Raw genomic sequence first — 24,181 nt, 5'->3', positions numbered from 1 at the left:
AAAACAAATAAAAACAATATGAAGAAAACAATGCTTAGTTTCGTATCCTCATATTTTATCCTCTAAGATTTTGGGCATTTACTGATATTTTGTTGTTTGGCTTTTTTCTATCTTTGATATTATTTTCTTTTCATTTCTTTTATATTTTGTTTCTGTTAGAGTTACTTTATCTGTAAAACATATGTTCGAAAATAAGTTCTTCATCAAACGACGGCTCCTTACATTAGAAATATGGCGGCCGCCGGAGTCAACATTTGCGTTGAGGCCGTACAAGAAAATCAAATTCAAGAATGTCGAATAGTGGAAAGAGCAGACGGAGAGGGTCAGGAGATACAAGAAATATATGTCCAGTACGTCTCATAAAAATTCTTTATATGTCGGATGTAGGGTGGTTTAGTGTATATTTGCATGATTAATTAGCCGCTCCAACAAAGCAATTTCCAAGCATTGATATACTGGATTGCTTTACAACACATTCAATACACATCTGTTATAATACGTCACGAATGTCCATTTGAGTTTTGAAGTTACTCTGACATATGTAAAATGCAAAAAAAACAGATGTACAATTTATGTTCGAAGAAACTCAGTTGTTAACATTTTGTGATGTAAAAAATAGAAAAAGAACATAGTAAGAATATTTTCCATATTTATTACTCGTAAAATATTCTAACTTTGTATATAACACATCGAACGATTATTATTACAATGTAATTGGTATATTGTGAACCACAGCATTCCATTTTTACCTATTGATCGAATGCACCGACCTACTCCAACAATGTTAGAGGTATAGCACGACGAGACACTTTTGATCATTACGTCTAATCCCTATTGAGATTCCTCCTCTAGACTCTTTTATATTCGGACGTCTGATAGATGTCTCTCGTCGGAATCCCTACTCGGGCCTTCTAAACTTTATTCTGGAAAATCAAGTCAGGTTGACCTGCCTCTTGTAAGGGTCTATTACAGAAATAATCCAACTGCAGTGGTTCCAACACTGGCACACATCGATAGTGGAGATATTTTTCTCTCAAAACGCACATATATTATGAAGTGACATGTATTGAAAACAAAGAACCATCTCATTTTGCAAATGATGTCTTGTTCTATCGCTACTTTGAGCAGCCATTTTGAAAGTCCCTCGCTGTCACATGACCACTATAGTGCGTTCCAGATAATGCCTATTACACTGAATGGAATAAGGTTATACAGGTAATGAATTTTATTGAAACAGACTATAGTGGTCACATGACAGAGAGGGACTTTCAAAATGGCTGCTCAAAGTAGCAATAGAACATAACATCATTTGCAAAATGAGATGGTTCTTTGTTTTCAATACATGTCACTTCATAATATATGTGCGTTTTGAGAGAAAAATATCTCCACTATCGATGTGTGCCAGTGTTGGAACCACTGCAGTTGGATTATTTCTGTAATAGACCCTTACAAGAGGTAGGTCAACCTGACTTGATTTTCCAGAATAAAGTTTACAAGGCCCGAGTAGGGATTCCGACGAGAGACATCTATCAGACGTCCGAATATAAAAGAGTCTAGAGGAGGAATCTCAATAGGGATTACATTACGTCATGTCTAACTTCTAACAATCGAGGCAGGATTCACACGGCGCAGAAATGGGCTCGATATAAATTCAAAATTTCAAGTTGTGTTTACACTAACCTTTTATATCCTGAAAGAATTATCCCAAATCATGTTAAATCCAAAATTCAAAACGTCACTATTGCACTGTTATACCGAATTTAGACATTTCTATACCCCCACCACTATTTGTAAGTCTACCCGGTCGCTATTTTTACTCGGTTGTTACAAATTACGGAATGGTGACGGAAAGTAAAAGTATCATTATCTATGAAATATTTTGCAGTATTTCGACTAAAATGCATCAATTCATTTAAAAATTTACAGAATCAATCAGAACTAATAAAAAATACTTGTTTCCGTGCATACAAACAACCTTGGTTACCACTAATAATATTATCTTTCCATTTGATACACCGTACTATAATTTGATAAACCGGAAGTGACGAAAATTTGAATAGGAATTAACCTACATTTGTAGATTATACAGCGATGCTATGGGTCAGCTCTTAAATGTGTGATTATTCCGTGGATTAATGTTATGTCATACCTATTCTTATACCACTATTACTAGAATGTGTTCATGGATAACTACTGATTCACCCTATACATGTTTTTTGACATTCTGGTAAGTTTTTCACTTGGTAATTAAGCGTCAAAGTTCCGCTCTAATTCGAGGGCGGAACTTGCGAAGACTCGTATAGGGTTCGGGCATTAGATCTCGATATTGCACATCAGAAGTTTCTCAATATCGAGATCTAATATTATTGGATTAGCACCGACCATGTCTGCCGATCTTCGATATTTAAAGATGCTCCACCGCTGACAGTCACAGAGCATAAATGACATTCATTATTAGAACAATAATTGTTGTTTAATCATGTATATATATGTGTGTGTGTCTAATTAACACAAAAAATGATTCATATTGCCTTTGGTGCATGCCCAATCAGTACTTCATTTCATCACAGGCATCTGCATCTGGTTTTGGAAAAATAAAATATCCTACCCCTACTATATGAACATAGTAGGGGTAGGTTATTATATTTTTATCAAACCAGAAGCAGATGCCTGTGATAGTGCCACAGATTTTTTTCAGGATGCAATTAATTATTTTTTATATTTTTAACTTGAAGTAAAATTATAAGCTCAAACTTTTCAAAAGTGGTAATGGTATAAATTAAGTAACTTTTGTAACTGAAGAAAAATACTAAATCATCTGCTCCTGTTTTTGATAGTGAAAGAATACCAATTGTCAGCAGTGGAGCACCTTTAAATTAAGCTATGTAAAAACAATTGTTTATTATTGTCGTGGAAAAAGTCTTCCTTTCAAATTAAGTGATATTTCAAATTAAATGATGTTTCAAATGAACCAATTTCCAATTAAACGACATAACAATACAAAGATAAAAAAGGCTTATGGACGGGGATTATTTTTCATTTTAAATTAAGCAATATTTCAATAGAACTGATTTCAAATTAATGGGATTTGTCTGTATAACCTTGACACAAAGTACATGTAATTGGGTTTTCTGAAAAGAGAGTTTAGTTTTGTTTGTTATTTTGTTAATTGCATAGAAAATGCAAAGTTCTTTTTGTTCTTACTAATAGTGCTATAAAGGTCATTTAGATTATACATATGTATTAATATTTTGTTTTTTCATTAGGATTCAACATTTTGCAAGTGTTTCATAGTTTCCAAAAACTTTCAATATTGTAAACCATTGTAAACAAGTACTGACCACTAGTCAGTGTTTTTTCTCCAGGTTCTCTGATTTTCCTCCACCATCAAACCTGGCACATCCTTATATGACCCTGTCTGTAAACATTTTAGTATTCATGGTAATATTGTGTAAAACACAAATATAAACGTCTCTGGAGGATCCTGGGGTAATCTCCAACTATAATCATATTGTATCATAGAATCATGCTTGCTGTGCCTCATTCGATATTTTCTGATGAACAAACAATTTACAGTGGAAACTGTAGCTTGTTATGTATTTTTCAGGCCATTATCTATGTCAGAGAACTTGAGTAAACTTGCCTCAAAGATTGATTTTTACAAAGATGAATCAGATGACAAGAAGGGATTGTCGGGCGATATAGAGAAGGAAAGTGATGATAAGAATGCTACATCATTCCAACCATCACTTTGGCCATGGGACTCTGTCAGGAACAAAATTAAGTAAGAAATTGATGAAGAATTTCCATCAGGTTTGGATATTACATAATGTATTTTTAAAATTTTCTGCACAATTTAGATTTTACACAAAAAAACAAAAAACATGTTTGAGCTATCCAAGCATACATTTCACTCAGCAGTGGTAATTTACTGGTTAACCTCATCAGTATGATTTAGTATGGTTTTATAGAGTTATTGTTAATCATTAATTATTATTATTCAACATTATTATGCAATATGATATTTGACTTGTTATTTTTACTTCTCTTTGATAAATTGATATATATCTACACAGAACAGAAAATATATACAGTTTATTTTTTTTATCTTAAAGGTTGTGTAATGTTTGATGGTCATTATATAATTAGTAGATATTACAATCATTTATCATAACTATGTATAGAGATTCTTGTATAATGTATCAAGTGGAATTATCAACAGATTCTGAATGTGTTAAGCTGTCATTGAGATTGTTGTATATTCTGACAATCTAGAGCCTCCCTGACAGAGATGAGTGTACTTCTCGATGTCCTCAACATCACCAAAGAGAAGCGCTACATGATCCTGGATCAGGTTTCCCAGCCTTCACTGGATCCTAAACCTCAGCTCCAACTCCAACTCCTTTCCAAGAAATCGGTATGCAGGGATAGCTTTCTGTTGACCATTTAATTTCTCTAACTTATATATATATATATATATATCAGCATTCTGCTTATATTTTAAGTACTGTTATAGAATAGGGATTCACATTCTTAGAGATGCTCCACCACCGACACAGCATAAACTATTCTCATTATTTGAACAATAACTGATGTTGAATTGTGTATATATGTGTCTAATTAACACAAAAATAATGTAAAATGATTTATTTTGCTTTTTGTCCATGCCCAATCAGTACTTCATTCCATATAGGACATAGTGCCACTGATTTTTTTCGGGATGCAATTAATTATTTCTAATATTTTTATCTTGAAGTAAAATTAAAAGATTAAACTTTGATAGAGAAAAAATACCATTTATCAGCGGTAGAGCATCTTTAATTAAATATCTTATATGATTTATACAAAAAATAATTTTGGAAACAGTAATGTGCAGCAATTATTTAATGCAAAATTATGTTTTCTTGCTTTTTGGATTAATGTATGTAATTCTATTTTCAGGCCTTGAATGAAGCAACAAATGTTTTGTTAAACGGAGCAGAAAGGTTAAGACGATCACAGTCAGAGATGGGTAGTAAACCGCAGGGGGATTTCCATATAGAGCTGCTCAAACTCAGACAGAACTGGAGACTCAAGAAGGCTGGCAAGCTGATACTGGGGGACCTCAGCTACAAGTCAGGTCAGTGATAACCCTAATCTCTACTTACAAAGATGAACCTGTGATACTCAATATTTTTGTAATTTTGTACAAGTTACTTCCCTTTATACCTTCAATCATCATTGTATCTGTAGCTGGATCAAGGTACTGGCAGGGTGGAATGTTTGAGGTGGTTAAGAGTACAAACATTGGAGAAGGGTCTGAGGCCAGTTTACCTAAGGGCAGTCTAGAGGTCATCATTCCTAGTGAACTGGAGGGTGTGGCATATATACAGGTGGAGGTCAAGGTTGTCCCTGGTAAGTTTTATTGTAATTTGTAGTGAACTGGAGGGTGTGACCTATATACAGGTGGGGGTCAAGGTTGTCCCAGGTAAGTTTTATTGTAATTTGTAGTGAATTTGAGGGTATGACCTATATACAGGTGGGGGTCAAGGTTGTCCCAGGTAAGTTTTATTGTAATTTGTAGTGAATTTGAGGGTATGACCTATATACAGGTGGTGGTCAAGGTTGTCCCAGGTAAGTTTTATTGTAATTTGTAGTGAATTTGAGGGCATGACCTATATATATGTGGAGGTCAAGGTTGTCCCAGGTAAGTTTTATTGTAATTTGTAGTGAATTTGAGGGTATGACCTATATACAGGTGGTGTCAAGGTTGTCCCAGTTAAGTTTATCGTAATTTGTAGTGAATTTGAGGGTATGACCTAAATACAGGTGGAGGTCAAGGTTGTCCCAGGTAAGTTTTATTGTAATTTGTAGTGAATTTGAGGGTATGACCTATATACAGGTAGGGGTCATGGTTGTCCCAGGTAAGTTTTATTGTAATTTGTAGTGAATTTGAAGGTATGACCTATATACAGGTGGGGGTCAAGGTTGTCCCGGGTAAGTTTTATTGTAATTTGTAGTGAATTTGAGGGTATGACCTATATACAGGTGGGGTCAAGGTTGTCCCAGTTAAGTTTTATCGTAATTTGTAGTGAATTTGAGGGTATGACCTAAATACAGGTGGAGTTCAAGGTTATCCCAGGTAAGTTTTATTGTAATTTGTAGTGAATTTGAGGGTATGACCTATATACAGGTGGGGGTCATGGTTGTCCCAGGTAAGTTTTATTGTAATTTGTAGTGAATTTGAAGGTATGACCTATATACAGGTGGGGGTCAAGGTTGTCCCAGGTAAGTTTTATTTAATTTGTAGTGAATTTGAGGGTATGACCTTAATACAGGTGGGGGTTAAGGTTGTCCCGGGTAAGTTTTATTGTAATTTGTAGTGAATTTGAGGGTATGACCTATATACAGGTGGGGGTCATGGTTGTCCCAGGTAAGTTTTATTGTAATTTGTAGTGAATTTGAGGGTATGACCTATATACAGGTGGGGGTCAAGGTTGTCCCAGGTAAGTTTTATTGTAATTTGTAGTGAATTTGAGGGTATGACCTATATACAGGTGGTGGTCAAGGTTGTCCCAGGTAAGTTTTATTGTAATTTGTAGTGAATTTGATGGTATGACCTATATACAGGTGGGGGTCATGGTTGTCCTAGGTAAGTTTTATTGTAATTTGTAGTGAATTTGAGGGTATGACCTATATACAGGTGGGGGTCAAGGTTGTCCCAGGTAAGTTTTATTGTAATTTGTAGTGAATTTGAGGGTATGACCTATATACAGGTGGGGTCAAGGTTGTCCCAGGTAAGTTTTATTGTAATTTGTAGTGAATTTGAGGGTATGACCTATATACAGGTGGGGGTCATGGTTGTCCCAGGTAAGTTTTATTGTAATTTGTAGTGAATTTGAGGGTATGACCTATATACAGGTGTGGTCAAGGTTGTCCCAGGTAAGTTTTATTGTAATTTGTAGTGAATTTGAGGGTATGACCTATATACAGGTGGGGGTCAAGGTTGTCCCAGGTAAGTTTTATTGTAATTTGTAGTGAATTTGAGGGTATGACCTATATACAGGTGGGGGTCAAGGTTGTCCCAGGTAAGTTTTATTGTAATTTGTAGTGAATTTGAGGGTATGACCTAAATACAGGTGGGGGTCAAGGTTGTCCCAGGTAAGTTTTATTGTAATTTGTAGTGAATTTGAGGGTATGACCAATATAAAGATGGAGGTCAAGGTTGTCCCAGGTAAGTTTTATTGTAATTTGTAGTGAATTTGAGGGTATGACCTATATACAGATGGAGGTCAAGGTTGTCCTGGGTAAGTTTTATTGTAATTTGTAGTGAATTTGAGGGTATGACCTATATACAGGTGGGGGTCAAGGTTGTCATTTTCAAGTTTTATTGTTCTTATTCATTGTGAACTTGAAGGCTTCACATACATTTAAGCATTGGTTTTCTTTCTGTTGGCATTCATAGCCAATATGAATGCAAACTGGACAGAGGCAAATTCCATGAAGCGCGCTGTTCAATTAGCATTCATATTGGCTATGAATGCCAACTGAAAGACGTTAAATGCTTATATTTTCATTTGGTTACAATTTTATGATGAAATCATCAGGAATCTTGCATTCATAATGAAATGATCATTCGTTATCATCATGGATGGAACAGCCATTTGAACAGCCATCTTGCGTGATCGCTGGCTCAACAATTATGATGTCACATGATAATGACGTCATAATAAGCGTTTGAAGTTCATTGTCTATATGACTGCCAACTGCGTTTGGTAAGGTTGTATAGTGGGACTGCAGTGAAAATGTAAATATTCCCTTGGACAAGGTTTTCCTTGTCAACAATTTTATTGTTCTGATCTGTGATTAGTCACATAATATATATTATCTACTGAATGTTTTACTAAACTGATTCTTTCTTATTACAGAAGCTATGGATTTGATGAGTGCCATTCTGAAGATCCCGTCTGGTCTCGGCACCATCCCTACTGATGCCTACTGGCAACAGAAACTGGAGGTGGCTCAGAATGTCCTCTTCTGTAAAGAAATCTTTGCACAGGTAAATTGAGTGGTGATGTGGATGTTTGTTTTTTAAAAGATTTTTGTGAATCATTACAATTTATATTTTAGCTACTATCAAAGAAAACGGATGATAGATGCAATTTACTTAGGTCTCATACATGCACATTTTACCATGTTAATATTATCAATGAGTGAATATTTACTTATTAGATGATATTTTGTTATTCAGTTGATGTTAATATTTTCTAATCCTTTAATTTATTGTATACAATTTGTTATGTTTATTCACAGTTGGCCCGAGAAGCAGTACAAAGTAAATCATCAGTACCTCATCTAGTCGTGGGAAACCAGATCATCACCAATGTAAGCTCTAGTATAGTTACTTCCACTTTTCTAATGTTCTTAGTCATTTTATATCCTTTTATACCTTACCATCATCAGATTATTTGTCGGTAGCATATACAAAAATTATCGTTGTGAGGTTGTATTATTTTAGTCAATTGTTAACGACAGTGGAATGTTATATGACTGTGTGTACTCTGTGTAACACAATGCAGTATACCAGGAAATCTGATAATTAATTTAGTGTTGAATACATACTTTTACATGGAAGAAGCTATACATATACAGGTATGATAAATCTGCATTACACCTATAATATGGTTGTTATATTTCAGATCTTTCCTGGAACTCAACTTTCTATTGTATTGTGCCATTCATCTGGCAAAGATAAAGACAAAAAAGTAAGTCATTTAATTGCTTGAGATTACCGTATTTCACCGCAAATAAGACCCCCCTCCCAGAGAAGAAATAAAGGTCAAAAGTGGTGGGGGGGTCTTATTTGCGGACAACCCGCCTGATAACATCGATCAATGAAGTCGCCATCTTGGATTTTTTAATGTCCTGTCATTGTTGTAACAGTCGTATGACAGATGGGTGATAGCAAGATGTTCAAATATTTATAATAATTATGAAGACGTATGAGTAAAATTAAATTCAAATGTTATGACAAATTAAAATATAAACTAAACTAGGGCAGTTGTAACGTAAGTCTGAAAGGGAAACGCACATTTTTGCAAGAGTCACGCGGACATTCACCAATGAATCAAAACGAAGAAACAGCATCATAAGCAATGTCATTTTAATCCAGAAGTTTTAATAATCGTATAGTTATATTAAGATATTCAAATTCGGTTATTGTTTACGATCACAACTACATCTCCGTCTTAGTAAACACGTGAATCAATCGCCGTGAATCGGAAGGACGATCGCCGTTCAGGCTGAGGTCTACTTAAAATTCGCTGCAAACGTTTACATACCAAATTCTTTCATAAACAGAAGAATTTACGTACATTTGTCTCAGCCAAATAAGCAAACGATCGTGATTTAACTTCAACGTGCCGACATGCACTTATGCAGTTGTTTGTAACATCGTACACACATGTGTAGGAAAATAGCGCCGGGTTGAAGCCATACTTTCACATTTCACACCGGGTCGTGTTTGGGAATTTGATCGGTATTGTTATTGATACGACGATAGTTTGATAATATTTCAGAACTTAATCCAAGTATTAACTGCATTAAAACATCGTAGCAAGTATTTTTGTATCCAGAGTAAAATACGAAACTTTGCGGCTAATCATATTATACTGACTGCGTAAACAAAACATGGCGGCCGAAAAGTAAAGCATGGTTTCTCCAACTTGGTCGTGAACTACAGGTACGTTACGTTCACAAATAAACATATTTGAAACTGTAAATGCCTTAAGTAGATATTTATGTCCCCCAAACGAAGTGGGGGGACATATTGTTTTTGCTCTGTTTCCTATTATTATTATTATTATTATTATTTTTATTCTTATTTCTTCTGGTTTCTTCCGCCGCGCGGGTTTCCGCAGCTTTTCTCAGAAACTACTGGGCCGATTATCACGAAACTTCACATACGTATTCATTAGGGTGTGGGATTGTGCATAAAGGTTTTTTTTTTCCCAACCGGAAGTCCAAGATGGCCGCCAGGGCCCATTTCCTGTTTTCAGGTTTTGGTCTCCGATCTTGATGAAAATTGGTCTATGGGGGTTTTAAGTGATGGCAAACATCATGCAAACATTTTCGTGAAGATTTTTGGTATTCCAAGATGGCTGCTGGCCCACTTCCTGTTTTCAGGTTTCGGTCTTCTATCTCAATGAAAATTGGTATATAGGGGTTTTAAGGGATGGCGAACAACATGCAAAGGTTTTCATAAAGATTTTGCTATTCCAAGATGGCCGCTGGCTCATTTCCTGTTCTTCAGGTTTCGATCTCTGATCTCAATGAAAATTGGTCTACAGGAGGTTTTAAGGGATGGCGAACAACATAAAAACATTTTCGAAAAGATTTTTGGTATTCCAAGATGGCCGCTGGGCCCACTTCCTGTTTTTATATTTTGGTCTCTGATTTCAATAAAAATTAGTATATAGGGGTATTTAAGGGATGCTCATCAATATGATGAAAATTTTAAAAGATTGTCGCTGGGCAAACTTCCTGTTTTCAAATTTTCGTCAGCAATTCATTGAAAATTGGTAAATGGGGGTTTTAACTTAAAATTTTAAGGGATGCCATACAGTCATGATTACTGCCAAATCAATTTCTCTGAAAAATAGCCTGGTATTACCGTATTTAAGCGCATATAGTGCACACTTTTTTTCAGATTTGTTGCAATTGGGGGTGCGTTTGGGGGACTATGTAATGGTGTCCATTACAATGAGTACTTGTTAAGGTAATGATTGTATTGAGTTAGAATCCACGACTGCAGAAACGATTCGCATCAATGACGAATATCTTTGCCGATTCATGTAATAAATGACAAGCCGTACGAACAATAAAACGTGTTGACCATGCCGATATGAAGTGTTCATGGAAACATATATCGGCGTATTTTGTTGAAAATAACCTCAAATTAAATATTAGCACTGTCCACAATTCGAAGTTATTGGTAGTTAAATAAAATCACCAGTGAATTAACTTGAATTAAATGACAAAAATAACAAGCACACAAACAGTTGTTTACTACGTGATCTTTTTATGACGATCATCCAGTAAACTGAAAAAGTGGTGGGGGGTCTTATTTGCAGACATCCCCTCTAAGTCTGAAAATGTGTCAAAATAGGTGGGGGGTCTTATTTGCGGGAGGGGTCTTATTTGCGGTCAAATACGGTAAGGAAAATATATGAACATTGTTTTAAGAATGTTGGCCTCATTCCTATGTAAACAAAATGATAAATGTCTATGACATTTGTGACATACCGGTACATTTCTTTATCAGTCTTAAAAATGTCTTCTTTTTTTTTACAAAAGATTCTTTTGTAAAATTCCACTTATCCATATTGATATTTTGCTATCTATTCATTATCGTTATATTGACTCCACTCCATTGTTTTGTTACCTTATCCATATTGATATTTCAGGGCTAGCTCTGGGTCAAAAATTGGATTCGCCAATTGAAATTTGCGGGTCGCGTGTCAATCTACCTGGGTATTCTTGCTATCTATTCAGTAACGTTATATTGACGTTATACAGCCTGATCTAAACCTCCTTTCTGTTATATTTAGCAGTCATCAGCACCTCATAAACTGGACCACAATCACGTTTTGGAACACTCTCTCCATCAATTATTACGTGAACTCCATTTTAAGAATATCCATTTCTCCCCACCACATCCTGTCACAGCTGTCATCGGCATCTCAAAAAAGCGGAGACTTGCAGGACCTAATGCTTTATCACGCTCAGAGCTGACGGAAATGATAGAAAAGTAAGTAAATTTTTAAAGTTACTAAATGAAGAGCAATCTTTCACCTGTTTTCATTGTGTGTGAAAGTGACAGTTGGCTTTCTTCCTAGAATTATATATTATCCTAGTTCTTGATGGAGATATCACTGATTTTAAACAAGGTTTTAAGTAACTTCAGACAAAATCTCGAGTGACCAATTCTAATCGCGTTTTGTCCGTCGTCATGCCTTGTCCTTCACCCATCGTGCATCGTATGTCCATAAACAATTAACATTTTCAACTTCTTCTCCAAAACCGCAGAAGCAATTTCAATGAAATTTTGCACAAACCTTCTTAGGCAAATAAGGCCAATCAAAATTGTGAATTATATGGTCCCCACCTCCCAGAGGGCTGTGGTAGGGGCCAAAAGCGGCAAAATTGATCAAAATTTAAAAAAAATTTCTTCTCCACTCACAGATGTGGTAGAATCAGATACTCTTCATAGATAGAAAAGTATTAAGGTCCTTTACAAAAATTGTGAATTATATGACCCTGGGGTCTCTCGTTTCTCTCTGGGGAAGGGGTTAAGTTCATTATAGTGTATATTGGTAAAACATATTTTTTAGCATTATTTGGTCATTTGTAATAGGAAATGAGTCAAACATTGTCAGAATTATTAGTATGAGATGGCCATTGAATCCTATTAACAAATTTTCTATGATTGACCCCCAGAGGTCTTAGCTATATATCTGATAGCTGATATATAGGGGCGGGGTCAAAAGGTGTCAAATAGGCTAATTGTGAATTAAATGACCCGAGGGTCTCACATTTTTCCCTGAGGAGGGGGTCAAGTTTAGGTCTAGAAAAAAAATGTTGTGTTTCCGCTTTCCCTACCGACCCTATTTTTAAACCACCGACCTTAATCTTTTTTTGGGGGGGGGGGGTCCTCCGGAAAATTACAAAAATTTAGCCTGTCTTCTGTTATTATTGTTTCACACTGGCTCACTTGTAAATGCTTGTATAATAGCCTAGAGCACAAATATTCAAAAAATGAAATCTCAAATCATTTACAACCAAAATGTTCCAATGTGAGGTTCTTGTTTACGTTAAGTGACACATGAATCTGTTTGAGAAAACGCTAGACGACGATTGCAACCTAATGCGATCGCAACCTAATGCAATAACTAAACATGATTGTGTCTGCAAATATTTACATATTTCAATAAGTTCATTATAGTGTATATTGGTAAAACATATTTTTTGAGCATTATTTGGTCATTTGTAATAGGAAATGCGATGTTATAGTCAAACATTGTCAGAATTATTAGTATGAGATGGCCATTGAATCCTATTAACAAATTTTCTATGATTGACCCCCAGAGGTCTTAGCTATATATCTGATAGCTGATATATAGGGGCGGGGTCAAAAGGTGTCAAATAGGCTAATTGTGAATTAAATGACCCGAGGGTCTCACATTTTTCCCTGAGGAGGGGGTCAAGTTTAGGTCTAGAAAAAAAATGTTGTGTTTCCGCTTTCCCTACCGACCCTATTTTTAAACCACCGACCTTAATCTTTTTTTTGGGGGGGGGGGGTCATCCGGAAAATTACAAAAATTTAGCCTGTCTTCTGTTATTATTGTTTCACACTGGCTCACTTGTAAATGCTTGTATAATAGCCTAGAGCACAAATATTCAAAAAATGAAATCTCAAATCATTTACAACCAAAATGTTCCAATGTGAGGTTCTTGTTTACGTTAAGTGACACATGAATCTGTTTGAGAAAACGCTAGACGACGATCGCAACCTAATGCGATCGCAACCTAATGCAATAACTAAACATGATTGTGTCTGCAAATATTTACATATCAATTTTGATCCTAAATAACAAACTAATTTAGGGACAAAGTGAGCTTATGATCCTGATTAAACACCAAAGGGCAGATCGACAGTGTTGTTTTGACACATGAAAAATTTGAAAATGGCTGCGGATGATGGAGTCATGCGTTCACCGGGCCTTAAATGTGTTTTGAGAATTCTTTTAGCATTGTTGCTCGATGTGGTGAATTAGCTTGATAATACTTCTGAAGCTAATGCAAATTCAAACTGCAATGAAACAGTGTAGAAAGTATTTTTGACATCCGTATTACGCACAACGACTCTATATCTCGTTCAACCAGACGCTTGATATGCACCTGTCTGTCGTAGTCAACAAGACTCTGGTTGACGAGACTACCCCATGAATGCCAGTTGTTGTAAGGAAGCATTGTTTCTCCAACCGATCGCGATCTAAGGTACGTTATGTTAACAAATAAACATATTTGAAAGTGTAAATGCCTTAATTAGATGTTTGAGTCAGTGATGATAATGAAATAATAATCTACAGCTGCTGATGCAAATCGTGTCAGTGTCAAATATTTTTTGCTGATTCATACATAAAATGATTAGCCATCCAATAACCTTAATGTGTTACCATGCTGATTTCTAGTGATCGATGAATTTTGCTGAAATTATGTTGGAAAATTAAAAAAATACCGTTCTTGTTTTTAGAATTTCTTAAGTTTTTATTTGTTATGTAAAAATTGATACAAATACATGGAGGAAAGGGAAAATCTGGACTACATATGCTTATGTAAATAACCGAAACATTTGAATAATCATTATGCAAATAGCTGGAGTCACCTGTAATACAATTTAATGCTGTAAACTAAGCCTTGTCTCTCCATTTCATTATTATGCATCCTCAAGAAATATTCGCTAAAAAAGTCTAAAAAAAATTTTTTTTTTTAAATCCTACCTACCAACCCTATTTTTTTGAGAGATGAGAGGGGAACACACCAGTTTTTTTCTTAGCCTTACTATAGTTTATATAGGGAAAACACATTTAGGATCATTTTTTGCTCAATTTTCATAGGAAATGAGTCAAACTTGGTTAAAATTATAAGCCTGAGATAGCATTTTAACATCATATCCATATTGGTCCTGGCCAACCCACTGGGGGCAGAGGGGTAGGGCCAAAATGGGTCAAATAAGCTAAAGCTTCAAAAATCTTCTTCTAAAATTCTTGAAATTGTAGAATCAAATACTCCTTATAGATGGAAAGGTCTTAAGGTGTTTTATAAAAATTGTGAATTACATGACCCTAGGGTCTCACTTTTCCCCCTGGGAGGGGGTCAAGTTTAATTTAGTTTAGGCCAAACAAAATTAATTAGTTGGTTCTCAGGCCACTTTTTCTGAAAATAGATGAGGGAGGGAGGGCTTTTTTTTCTTTTTTTTTATTGTAGAAAAAAGAGACGAGGGATTTTTATTTTTTTTTTTTAATTTCCCAACACAATAGGAGGTAAAATTCACCCAAAGTTTCAATTCAAAAGGATTTCGTAACAGCAAATTATCAACACCTTGTTAAATACAACACGTTTGTTGTGTAGGGCTCCGGTAATGACAGTTTCCGAGTGGCCGCGAAAAGCACATCAAAAGCATTTCGTTTACTGTTCCCACTATCACCCGTTTGTCATGATCACGGTATTCAGGTTTCGTTTGGGTTCATGCATCATCAATAATGTCATATCGGATGTAACGGCGGAATGCTGTGACAGTCTCCCAACCTTCATGTTCATCATTACTTGATCTAATCCAGACACTTTGCTCTGACCGATTGACGCCGCGATTTTGTTCAGCATCAGTTTCTCGGGAAAAGTCCAATCTTGGTGTCCTTATGTGCCCTCCTTCAATGATTGGAACAGTTCGGTCAAAGTACAAGCATCGGAGAATCCACCGATAATGTTCCATGGCAGTACCACCGTGGAACCGTGCCAAATGTGGACAGATACCAGCGACATTACCGCACGGCCGTATCACAATGTCGTGTAGCAGGGATGAAATTTATAAACTATAAATTGTATTTTGTTTTAATATTTATGCCGTCATTCGCGCCAACCGTCCCGTGTTTTGTATCGTTCTCCGTCCGAATTGTCCGTGTATTGTATCCCATATTGTGATCGTAGTGTACAGGTGCTTTGCGTTGCGTTGCTCGTTAGTTTGTTGTTACGTCAGTGTCCTATGGTGTGATTTGTATTGGTCATAATTATGCAAGTTGTTTTGTTGGATTTTATTGGTCCGTTTCGGGTGGTCAGTTTTGGCGCGTGTTTCATTGTCCTTATCTCGTTAGTACCCTTTGTGGTCTCAAAGAGGACGGACGACGTTTATGACAGTAAGTGTCTTATTGATTTTATGTACAATGCATGTTATATTCGAGACTTTATTTATTAGTCTCATTAAGATTATATTGAAACTAGACTTGTGTAATGTAATTGTTCGTAACATATGTATTTAAATAATTATATTTAAATAATTATATTTAGGTAAGATTTTGAATAACTTCAAAATTATGTAACAGAATTAATTGTATTTTTGAAGTATATGTGATATTCTCATCTGAGTAATGAGATTATATAAGTCTTTTTATTATAATTTGCAGTACAATATTTGGTGGTCAGTCGCACCTTCAGGAGGAGATTAACTCCCAACCATATATGCTTTATGTACATTTTTCATATATTATTAAATTTAATCCTTGTACACATTTATAGACAGTGGGGTCGCTAAAAGGAAATTAACAAATAATTAACAAAGATTTTGGTGTTTTAGGGGTCTGAGGGTGACCCCCGGGAAAAATATTGTAATTTAGAATGGCTGAGATGAGTTTTACAATGTATTTTGATGATTTTGCGAGCGCCCGAAAGCGCGAGATTTTGGTGGATTTTTTTTTTTGGGGGGGGGGGGGGGGGGGTTCCGGGGGTCTCCCCCGGAAAAAAATTACGATTTAGAATCGCTTAGATGAGGTTTTATTTACGATGCATTTTGATGAATTTGTGAGCGCTCAAAGGCGCGAGAATTTGGTGTTAGGGGGGTCCGGGGGTCTCCCCCGGGAAAAAAAATTACGATTTAGAATGGCTGAGATGAGTTTTATGATGGATTTTAATGATTATAAAGCGTTCTTAACATGGTAATTTTTTTATTTAAATCTACCTGCATTTAGAAATGATAATTTTGTCGTCATAACATTATGCAACCCTACTCGATCTGAATATACCGGCTTCACACCATCGGCACATTGTTGTGTAACATAAAACAAATGAATTTATTGTCTCGCTAAGACATATAAATAAATTGATCTTTTAGAGACATTTTTTTTTAAATAGTACATAGAATCCCTTGATGGACATTTTTAGTCTAGTTTGTGTGCATTGAATTTTTACTATTTAAAGATGCCCCACCGCTGACAAATGGTATTTTTTCATTATCAAAAACAGGAGTAGACGATTTAGTATTTTTCTTCAGTAACAAAAGTTACTTACTTTACACATTTATCACCATTGAAAAGTTTGAGCTTCTTACTTTACTTCAAGTTAAAAATATGAAAAAATAATTAATTGCATCCCGAAAAAATTCCATGTCACTATATTCTATATGAAATGAAGTACTGATTGCGCATGCATCAATGGCGAAACAAATCATTTTATTTTTTGTGTGTGTTAATTAGGCATATATATACACGATTAAACACCAATTATTATTCAAATGATGAATATCATTTATACTCTGTCGGCGGTGGAGCATCTTTAAGGTTTGGCATCATGTGCTTGAACGTTTTAGGAAATGCGCCGCGCAGCGCAAAATTTTCTGGAATGAAGTACGAAAAATGTGCAGGAGGACCCTTTTTTCTTTCAAATAAGCATTTTTTTAGAAAATTTCAGTCGGCGAAAATGGAGGGGCAAAAAGACATGTTTGATCCCCCCGTCCTGGGGAACGGGGGGGGGGGGGGGGGGGGGCAGTTGCAAATCGCTGATAGATCTGAGCAATAAAGACAGTTGAACTCATCCGAGGTTTTTTTTTGATTATTTCGGAACACAATTCACCTCTACCACAGTCGTGTTTTGCATATCACTTTGGCGCTTGGAACATTCATTCACTAGTATTGCAGACAAACGTTTAAAAGATGTGCCGTCTAAAACTGCTAAAAAAAGCTGGAGACGGACACTTTTTTACGAGACCGTTTGCCAATCAAGATCACGTTGGCGCTTGGAATACTCGTAGTGTGAATGCAGACAAGCGTTTTTAAGATGTGCTGTCTAAAATTATACAAAAAAACGGATACGGACATTTTTTCCGGAATTTTGGTCCACGCAAACAATTTTTTTTTTTTTTTACTTTTACAATAAAATCGGCAATGCGGGGCTTAAAAATTATATGCGCACAGGCCTGAGAACCAACTAATTAATTTTTTTTGGCCATATATAGTAAAAACACATTTATGAACATCATTTACTCAATTTTCATAGGAAATGAGTCAAACTTGATTAGAATTACAGGTATTAGCATGAGATATAGCATTTTAGCATCCATATCGGTCCTCGCTGACGCCCTTGGGACCAGAGGGGCGGGCCTAAACAGGGTCAAAATGACTAAAATTTTAAAACATCTTTTGAATTCACAGATTTGATGGAACCAAATACTCTTTATAGATTTAAAAGTCAAATTTTTTTTTATACTGACCGACTTCAAGGGTCAGTATATAGTGTCTATATGTCTTTGTTCCATTCTTTATCCGAACTCGGGTGACCGTTAAGGCCCATGAGCCTCTTGTTTCTCTTTGAATTATATAATTATTGTCCTTGTTGTTGATGTAGATATCACTGATTTTTAAACAACTTAAAAGATCTTATTTTATTCTTTATAAATAATTTCAATTAGGCTCAAATACTATATTTCTTGTAATCACATTATTTCAAAATGTATTTATTACTTCATTGTTATAATTTTCTTTTCTAATGTTTCAGTGAAAGTTTGCTGCATCAGATTATCAAGCAGACGAAGCACAGTGTGTTGCGCTTGAGGTAGGTACACACGATTATTATTGTGTTTACATACGGACTAACATCAAATTGTTCTGTTTCTACTACAGATTAACGATACTTGCTGTTACAGAACTATGAAGACTATAGACCACTACGCCTCCACACAAAAGGATCCTAACTTAGCCACTCACTGGAACTGTACAAACAACAGTCTAGAGGCGAGTTGTCGTGTGGTGATCACATCCCAGGGATATGATCTAAGGTAGGTAGTCTCACTTAATCTCACCTCCTATACAAAGATATCAAAGGTTTGCATTTATATTATATTTACATGTATACAAATATGATTAGGCACAAATTATAAATTTATGATCCATCTTCTGCGATGAAAAATGAATGATGATAATATATACACACACGACCACAAATATTAGGCAAAATGGTGAAGATTAAAGTATCCAAACTAGTTTTAAGATATATTTACAATATATAAGAAGCACATTGTGGTATTTCTATACCCACTTGCCTGTATAAATGAATTATTTCAGTTATAAATACAATTTCATGTAAATTACTGCCTCTAGTCTAATGCTAAATAAGATTAAAGCTGAAAAAGTACTATTATATATATATAGACTTTTGTACAAAAATACAGTAATAGAATCCATTACCTTTAAACGTTATAAAATGTTCTTTCATGTGATATTGTCATATACCCAGGTAATATCTAAACTGATTCAATATTTACTTCAGACGAATTTAACTTTTAAAGTACAGTCCCGCTCTACAGTCTTACCATACATTCTCCTATTCATATGTTTATAATTCATCTGAAGTCACACACCAGATTTTAGCAGTTCATGCTTGTAATATAGTAAGGTATTCATATATAGACAATAGAGGATCTCGAGTATGTAAGCCTCTGTACCAATGACCAATAACATAGAGAATCTCGAGTATGCTACCCTCTGTACCAATGACCAATAACGTAGAGAATCTCGAGTATGCGACCCTCTGTACCAATGACCAATAACATAGAGAATCTCGAGTATGCTACCCTCTGTACCAATGACCATTAACATAGAGAATCTCGAGTGTGTGACCCTTTGTACCAATGACCAATAACATAGAGAATCTCGAGTATGCTACCCTCTGTACCAATGACCAATAACGTAGAGAATCTCGAGTATGCGACCCTCTGTACCAATGACCAATAACATAGAGAATCTCGAGTATGCTACCCTCTGTACCAATGACCAATAACATAGAGAATCTCGAGTATGCTACCCTCTGTACCAATGACCAATAACATAGAGAATCTCGAGTATGCTACCCTCTGTACCAATGACCAATAACATAGAGAATCTCGAGTATGCTACCCTCTGTACCAATGACCAATAACATAGAGAATCTCGAGTATGCGACCCTCTGTACCAATGACCAATAACATAGAGAATCTCGAGTATGCTACCCTCTGTACCAATGACCAATAACATAGAGAATCTCGAGTATGCTACCCTCTGTACCAATGACCAATAACATAGAGAATCTCGAGTATCTACCCTCTGTACCAATGACCAATAACATAGAGAATCTCGAGTATGTGACCCTCTGTACCAATGACCAATAACATAGAGAATCTCGAGTATCTACCCTCTGTACCAATGACCATAAATAGAGAATCGAGTGTCCCCGTACCATGACCATAACATGAAATCTCGATATTGACCCTCTGTACCAATGAAATAACATAGAGAATCTCGAGTATACTACCCTCTGTACCAATGACCAATACATAGAGAATCTCGAGTATGCTACCTCTGTACCAATGACCAATAACATTAACTCATTTGAATCTCTTCTTTAGATTTGATTACTAAAGCCAGTATTTCAACATTGGCTTTTGTTGGGAGGGAACACTATGTTTAGTTAAAAAATCCATGAATTTATATCTTTCTGTTTCTGACAGACAAACAACAGTACATAGTTTTTTTCATCTTAATAATCATCTGTTAAGGGCTTACATGACATGAAGGTAAAGTAATGATTATCAGTAACTAGTTACTAATCACTATGTCAGACTGTTCATCTATCCATCTGTTTGTCTTCAATGGGTTTCCTTAAAAACCATTGTCTTGTTATTCAATATCATTTTTTTTTTAAAGTTTGAGATTTGCCTGGTTATAAGTCTGAATATCTCAGGGTAATTCTCTCAGCAGGATCCTTTCTGATTTGTCATTAATCTAGTTCCTTGTGCTTTATTTGTGTAGGGTGTGGCACAGTTTTGTACTTAACATCGGTGTGGATATGGTAAAGGCTGTCACACGTGAGGGACGTGTTTACACATTCTCTTACGAGGAGCGGGAACTCGAGGATTTCATCATGTGGCAGGTAAACCTACTTTATCAAACATAACATATAGATTGTATCTGTTTACACAGGAAAAATAATATTTGCAGATAATAGTTTACTACACACCACAGATAATGCACAACATTTACAGACAGAAAATGTACAATGATCAAGCAATATTTTCAGATAAAATACAATGCTAACAACAAATTGTTGTTTTGAAAGCTAATTTTTTTCACCTCTGTTTACCATAAGTTCTTATGTATATTGTACTCTGGTAGATTGCATAATTGCCTCAAAATGTTGTATTTAGGTTTCTACAGATAACTTGCACCATTATATTGTACGTGGGTCACGTGTATCTTTAGACATTGTACATATATTACACTTGGTATGGGAGATTCCCTTCCCAGAAATCGCAAGTTTACCACCAATGCCGAACAATCTGTCATTGATTCAAATAACCTGCTTTATCAGATAGCAGCCTAAAATCCAATTTTCAATGTTTTAAATTGTGTAGCCCACGGGTAATATGCAAAAAATTAGGGTACTGGAATGTTATTAAAGCCATAAGTGTTTGTGATATATGTTATTTGACAGATATCCCAGCACCAGTTAAGTGTTTCCCAGAACCTTGCCCGTATGATGGGATGGCAGATGCTGAGTACCAGTACTGCCCTGGGGGTGGGGGATATGGAGGACGTGGGTACAGCTTCATCACTTGTACTAGCATCACCAAACCATGACAGGTATGTATCAGACTTCTTGTTCATTTTCTGTTCTCTAATTCAAAATGTCTTTCTTAAATTATATTACTTCTGACAATTAATTGTGAATGTCTTCCTTATATAGTATTTCGGGAAATTAAGTATGAATGTCTTCCTTATATAGTATTTCTGACAATTAAGTGTAAATGTCTTCCTTATATAGTATTTCTGACAATTAATTGTAAATGTCTTCCTTATATAGCATTTCTGACAATTAAGTATGAATGTCTTCCTTATATAGTATTTCTGACAATTAAGTATGAATGCCTTCCTTATATAGTATTTCTGACAATTAATTGTAAATGTCTTCCTTATATAGCATTTCTGACAATTAAGTATGAATGTCTTCCTTATATAGTATTTCTGACAATTAAGTATGAATGCCTTCCTTATATAGTATTTCTGACAATTAATTGTAAATGTCTTCCTTATATAGTATTTCTGACAATTAAGTATGAATGTCTTCCTTATATAGTATTTCTGACAATTAAGTATGAATGCCTTCCTTATATAGTATTTCTGACAATTAATTGTAAATGTCTTCCTTATATAGTATTTCTGACAATTAAGTATGAATGTCTTCCTTATATAGTATTTCTGACAATTAATTGTAAATATCTTCCTTATATATCATTTCTGACAATTAAATGTGAATATCTTCCTTATATAGTATTTCTGACAATAATTGTCAATATATTAGTAAATATCTTCCTTATATAGTATTTCTGACAATTAATTGTAAATATCTTCCTTATATAGTATTTCTGACAATTAAATTAATGTGATGTCTTCCTTATATAGTATTTCCGACAATTAATTGTAAATATCTTCCTTATAAAGTATTTCTGACAATTAATTGTAAATATCTTCCTTATATAGTATTTCTGACAATTAAATGTGAATGTCTTCCTTATATAGTATTTCCGACAATTAATTGTAAATATCTTCCTTATATAGTATTTCTGACAATTAAATGTAAATGTCTTCCTTATATAGTATTTCTGACAATTAATTGTAAATGTCTTCCTTATAAAGTATTTCTGACAATTAAATGTAAATGTCTTCCGTATATAGTATTTCTGACAATTAAGTGTAAATGTCTTCCTTATATAGTATTTCTGACAATTAAGTGTAAATGTCTTCGTTATATAGTATTTCTGACAATTAAGTGTAAATGTCTTCCTTATATAGTATTCTGACAATTAAGTGTGAATGTCTTCCTTATATAAAGTTTTTTTGACAATTAAGTATGAATGTCTTCCTTATATAGTATTTCTGACAATTAAGTGTGAATGTCTTCCTTATATAGTATTGTTACTATCAGTGTAAATTCCTTATCTCTTCCTTATATAGTATTTCTGGGGGGAAAAATCAAAGATCATGATATTGAAGTGTTTTCCATTAACATTTTATAATAATTGTCTACTTGTTTAGGGTACTGGCCATAAAGAGTGGGCCCAGCAGTGGCGTGAAAGTCTTCCTACAGTGTAACTCCAAAGATCAAAATGGAAAGAACAGGGCGGTTTTAAAGGACATTAAATGGCAAAGTATAGGCACAGACTTTCAATCTGTTGACCTCTCACGGTTTGATGGGCGTAGTTTTGCATCAAAGTTTGAACTTCTGTTAGCAGTGCTTACAAGGTCACCGAAGTGATAGATAAGTATTTACATTGTATAACCATGTGGCTATTGATGCAATCGGAAGATCATGGATTTCTGTGACCACAGAAATGTGAGCACACAGTGCTGGTCTGATTTGCCATCAGATGACCCTTGAAACATCATTGGGCAAGTAGGGAACTGGCTGTTGATCAATATGGTTCTCCAAGGAAAACAATAAACAGAAGCCCAGTGTACCATGGGAAAGCAATTTTAATGATGTCCCCCAAATGAACTGGGGGACATATTGTTTTTTGCTCGAGTTTCTCGAGTTTTTATCGGTATTATTATTTTTTTGAATTATTATTATTCTTATTTCTTCCAACTTTCTTCCAACGGAATGGTTTCCGACACTTTTCTCAGAAACTACTGGGCCGATGATAGGGTGTGGGGTGGTGCATAAATGCTCTGGGACCGGAAGAGGGCCAAGGCCCATTTCCTGTTTTCAGGTTTCGGTCTTCGACACAATGAAAATTGGTGTATAGGGGTTTTAAGGGATGGCGAACAACATGAAAACATTTTTTGTAAAGATGTTTGGTATTCCTAGATGACCGCTTGCCCACTTCCTGTTTCCAGGTTTCGGTCTCTTATCTCCATGAAAATTGGTCTATATGGGTTTTATGGGAAGGTGAACAACCTGCAAACATTTTTGTAAAGATTTTGTTATTCCAAGATGGCCGCTGGCTCATTTCCTGTTCTTCAGGTTTTGGTCTCCAATCTCAATGAAAATTGGTCTATAGGGTTATTTAGGGATGGCGAACAACATGCAAACATTTTCGTAAAGATTTTGGTATTCAAAGATA

General features: G+C 35.2%; 1 protein-coding gene across 2 annotated transcripts; it reads left to right on the top strand.

Annotated features, from left to right (window-relative positions):
* The first annotated feature begins 219 nt into the window (after positions 1-219).
* On the top strand, positions 220-23,651 carry LOC138319249 (mediator of RNA polymerase II transcription subunit 17-like). Of its 2 annotated transcripts, none has more exons than XM_069262272.1 (14): positions 220-350; positions 3,608-3,784; positions 4,276-4,417; positions 4,942-5,119; positions 5,233-5,394; positions 7,908-8,038; positions 8,293-8,364; positions 8,679-8,744; positions 11,592-11,788; positions 18,583-18,639; positions 18,731-18,862; positions 20,871-20,991; positions 21,553-21,701; positions 23,154-23,651. In XM_069262272.1, exons 1-14 carry the CDS (start codon positions 232-234, stop codon positions 23,371-23,373), a joined length of 1,923 nt encoding a protein of 640 aa, XP_069118373.1. In that variant the 5' UTR covers positions 220-231; the 3' UTR covers positions 23,374-23,651. The 2 variants fall into 2 exon arrangements, with proteins under 2 accessions (XP_069118373.1, XP_069118372.1); XM_069262271.1 differs by having other exon boundaries at positions 11,589-11,788.
* The last annotated feature ends 530 nt before the right edge of the window (positions 23,652-24,181 follow it).

The sequence above is a fragment of the Argopecten irradians genome, chromosome 3 (genome assembly GCF_041381155.1).
Source record: "Argopecten irradians isolate NY chromosome 3, Ai_NY, whole genome shotgun sequence".
In the NCBI taxonomy this organism is placed as follows: domain Eukaryota; kingdom Metazoa; phylum Mollusca; class Bivalvia; order Pectinida; family Pectinidae; genus Argopecten; species Argopecten irradians.
Note: the sequence above shows the minus strand (reverse complement) of the source record. Positions and strands in the feature narration are given on the sequence as shown.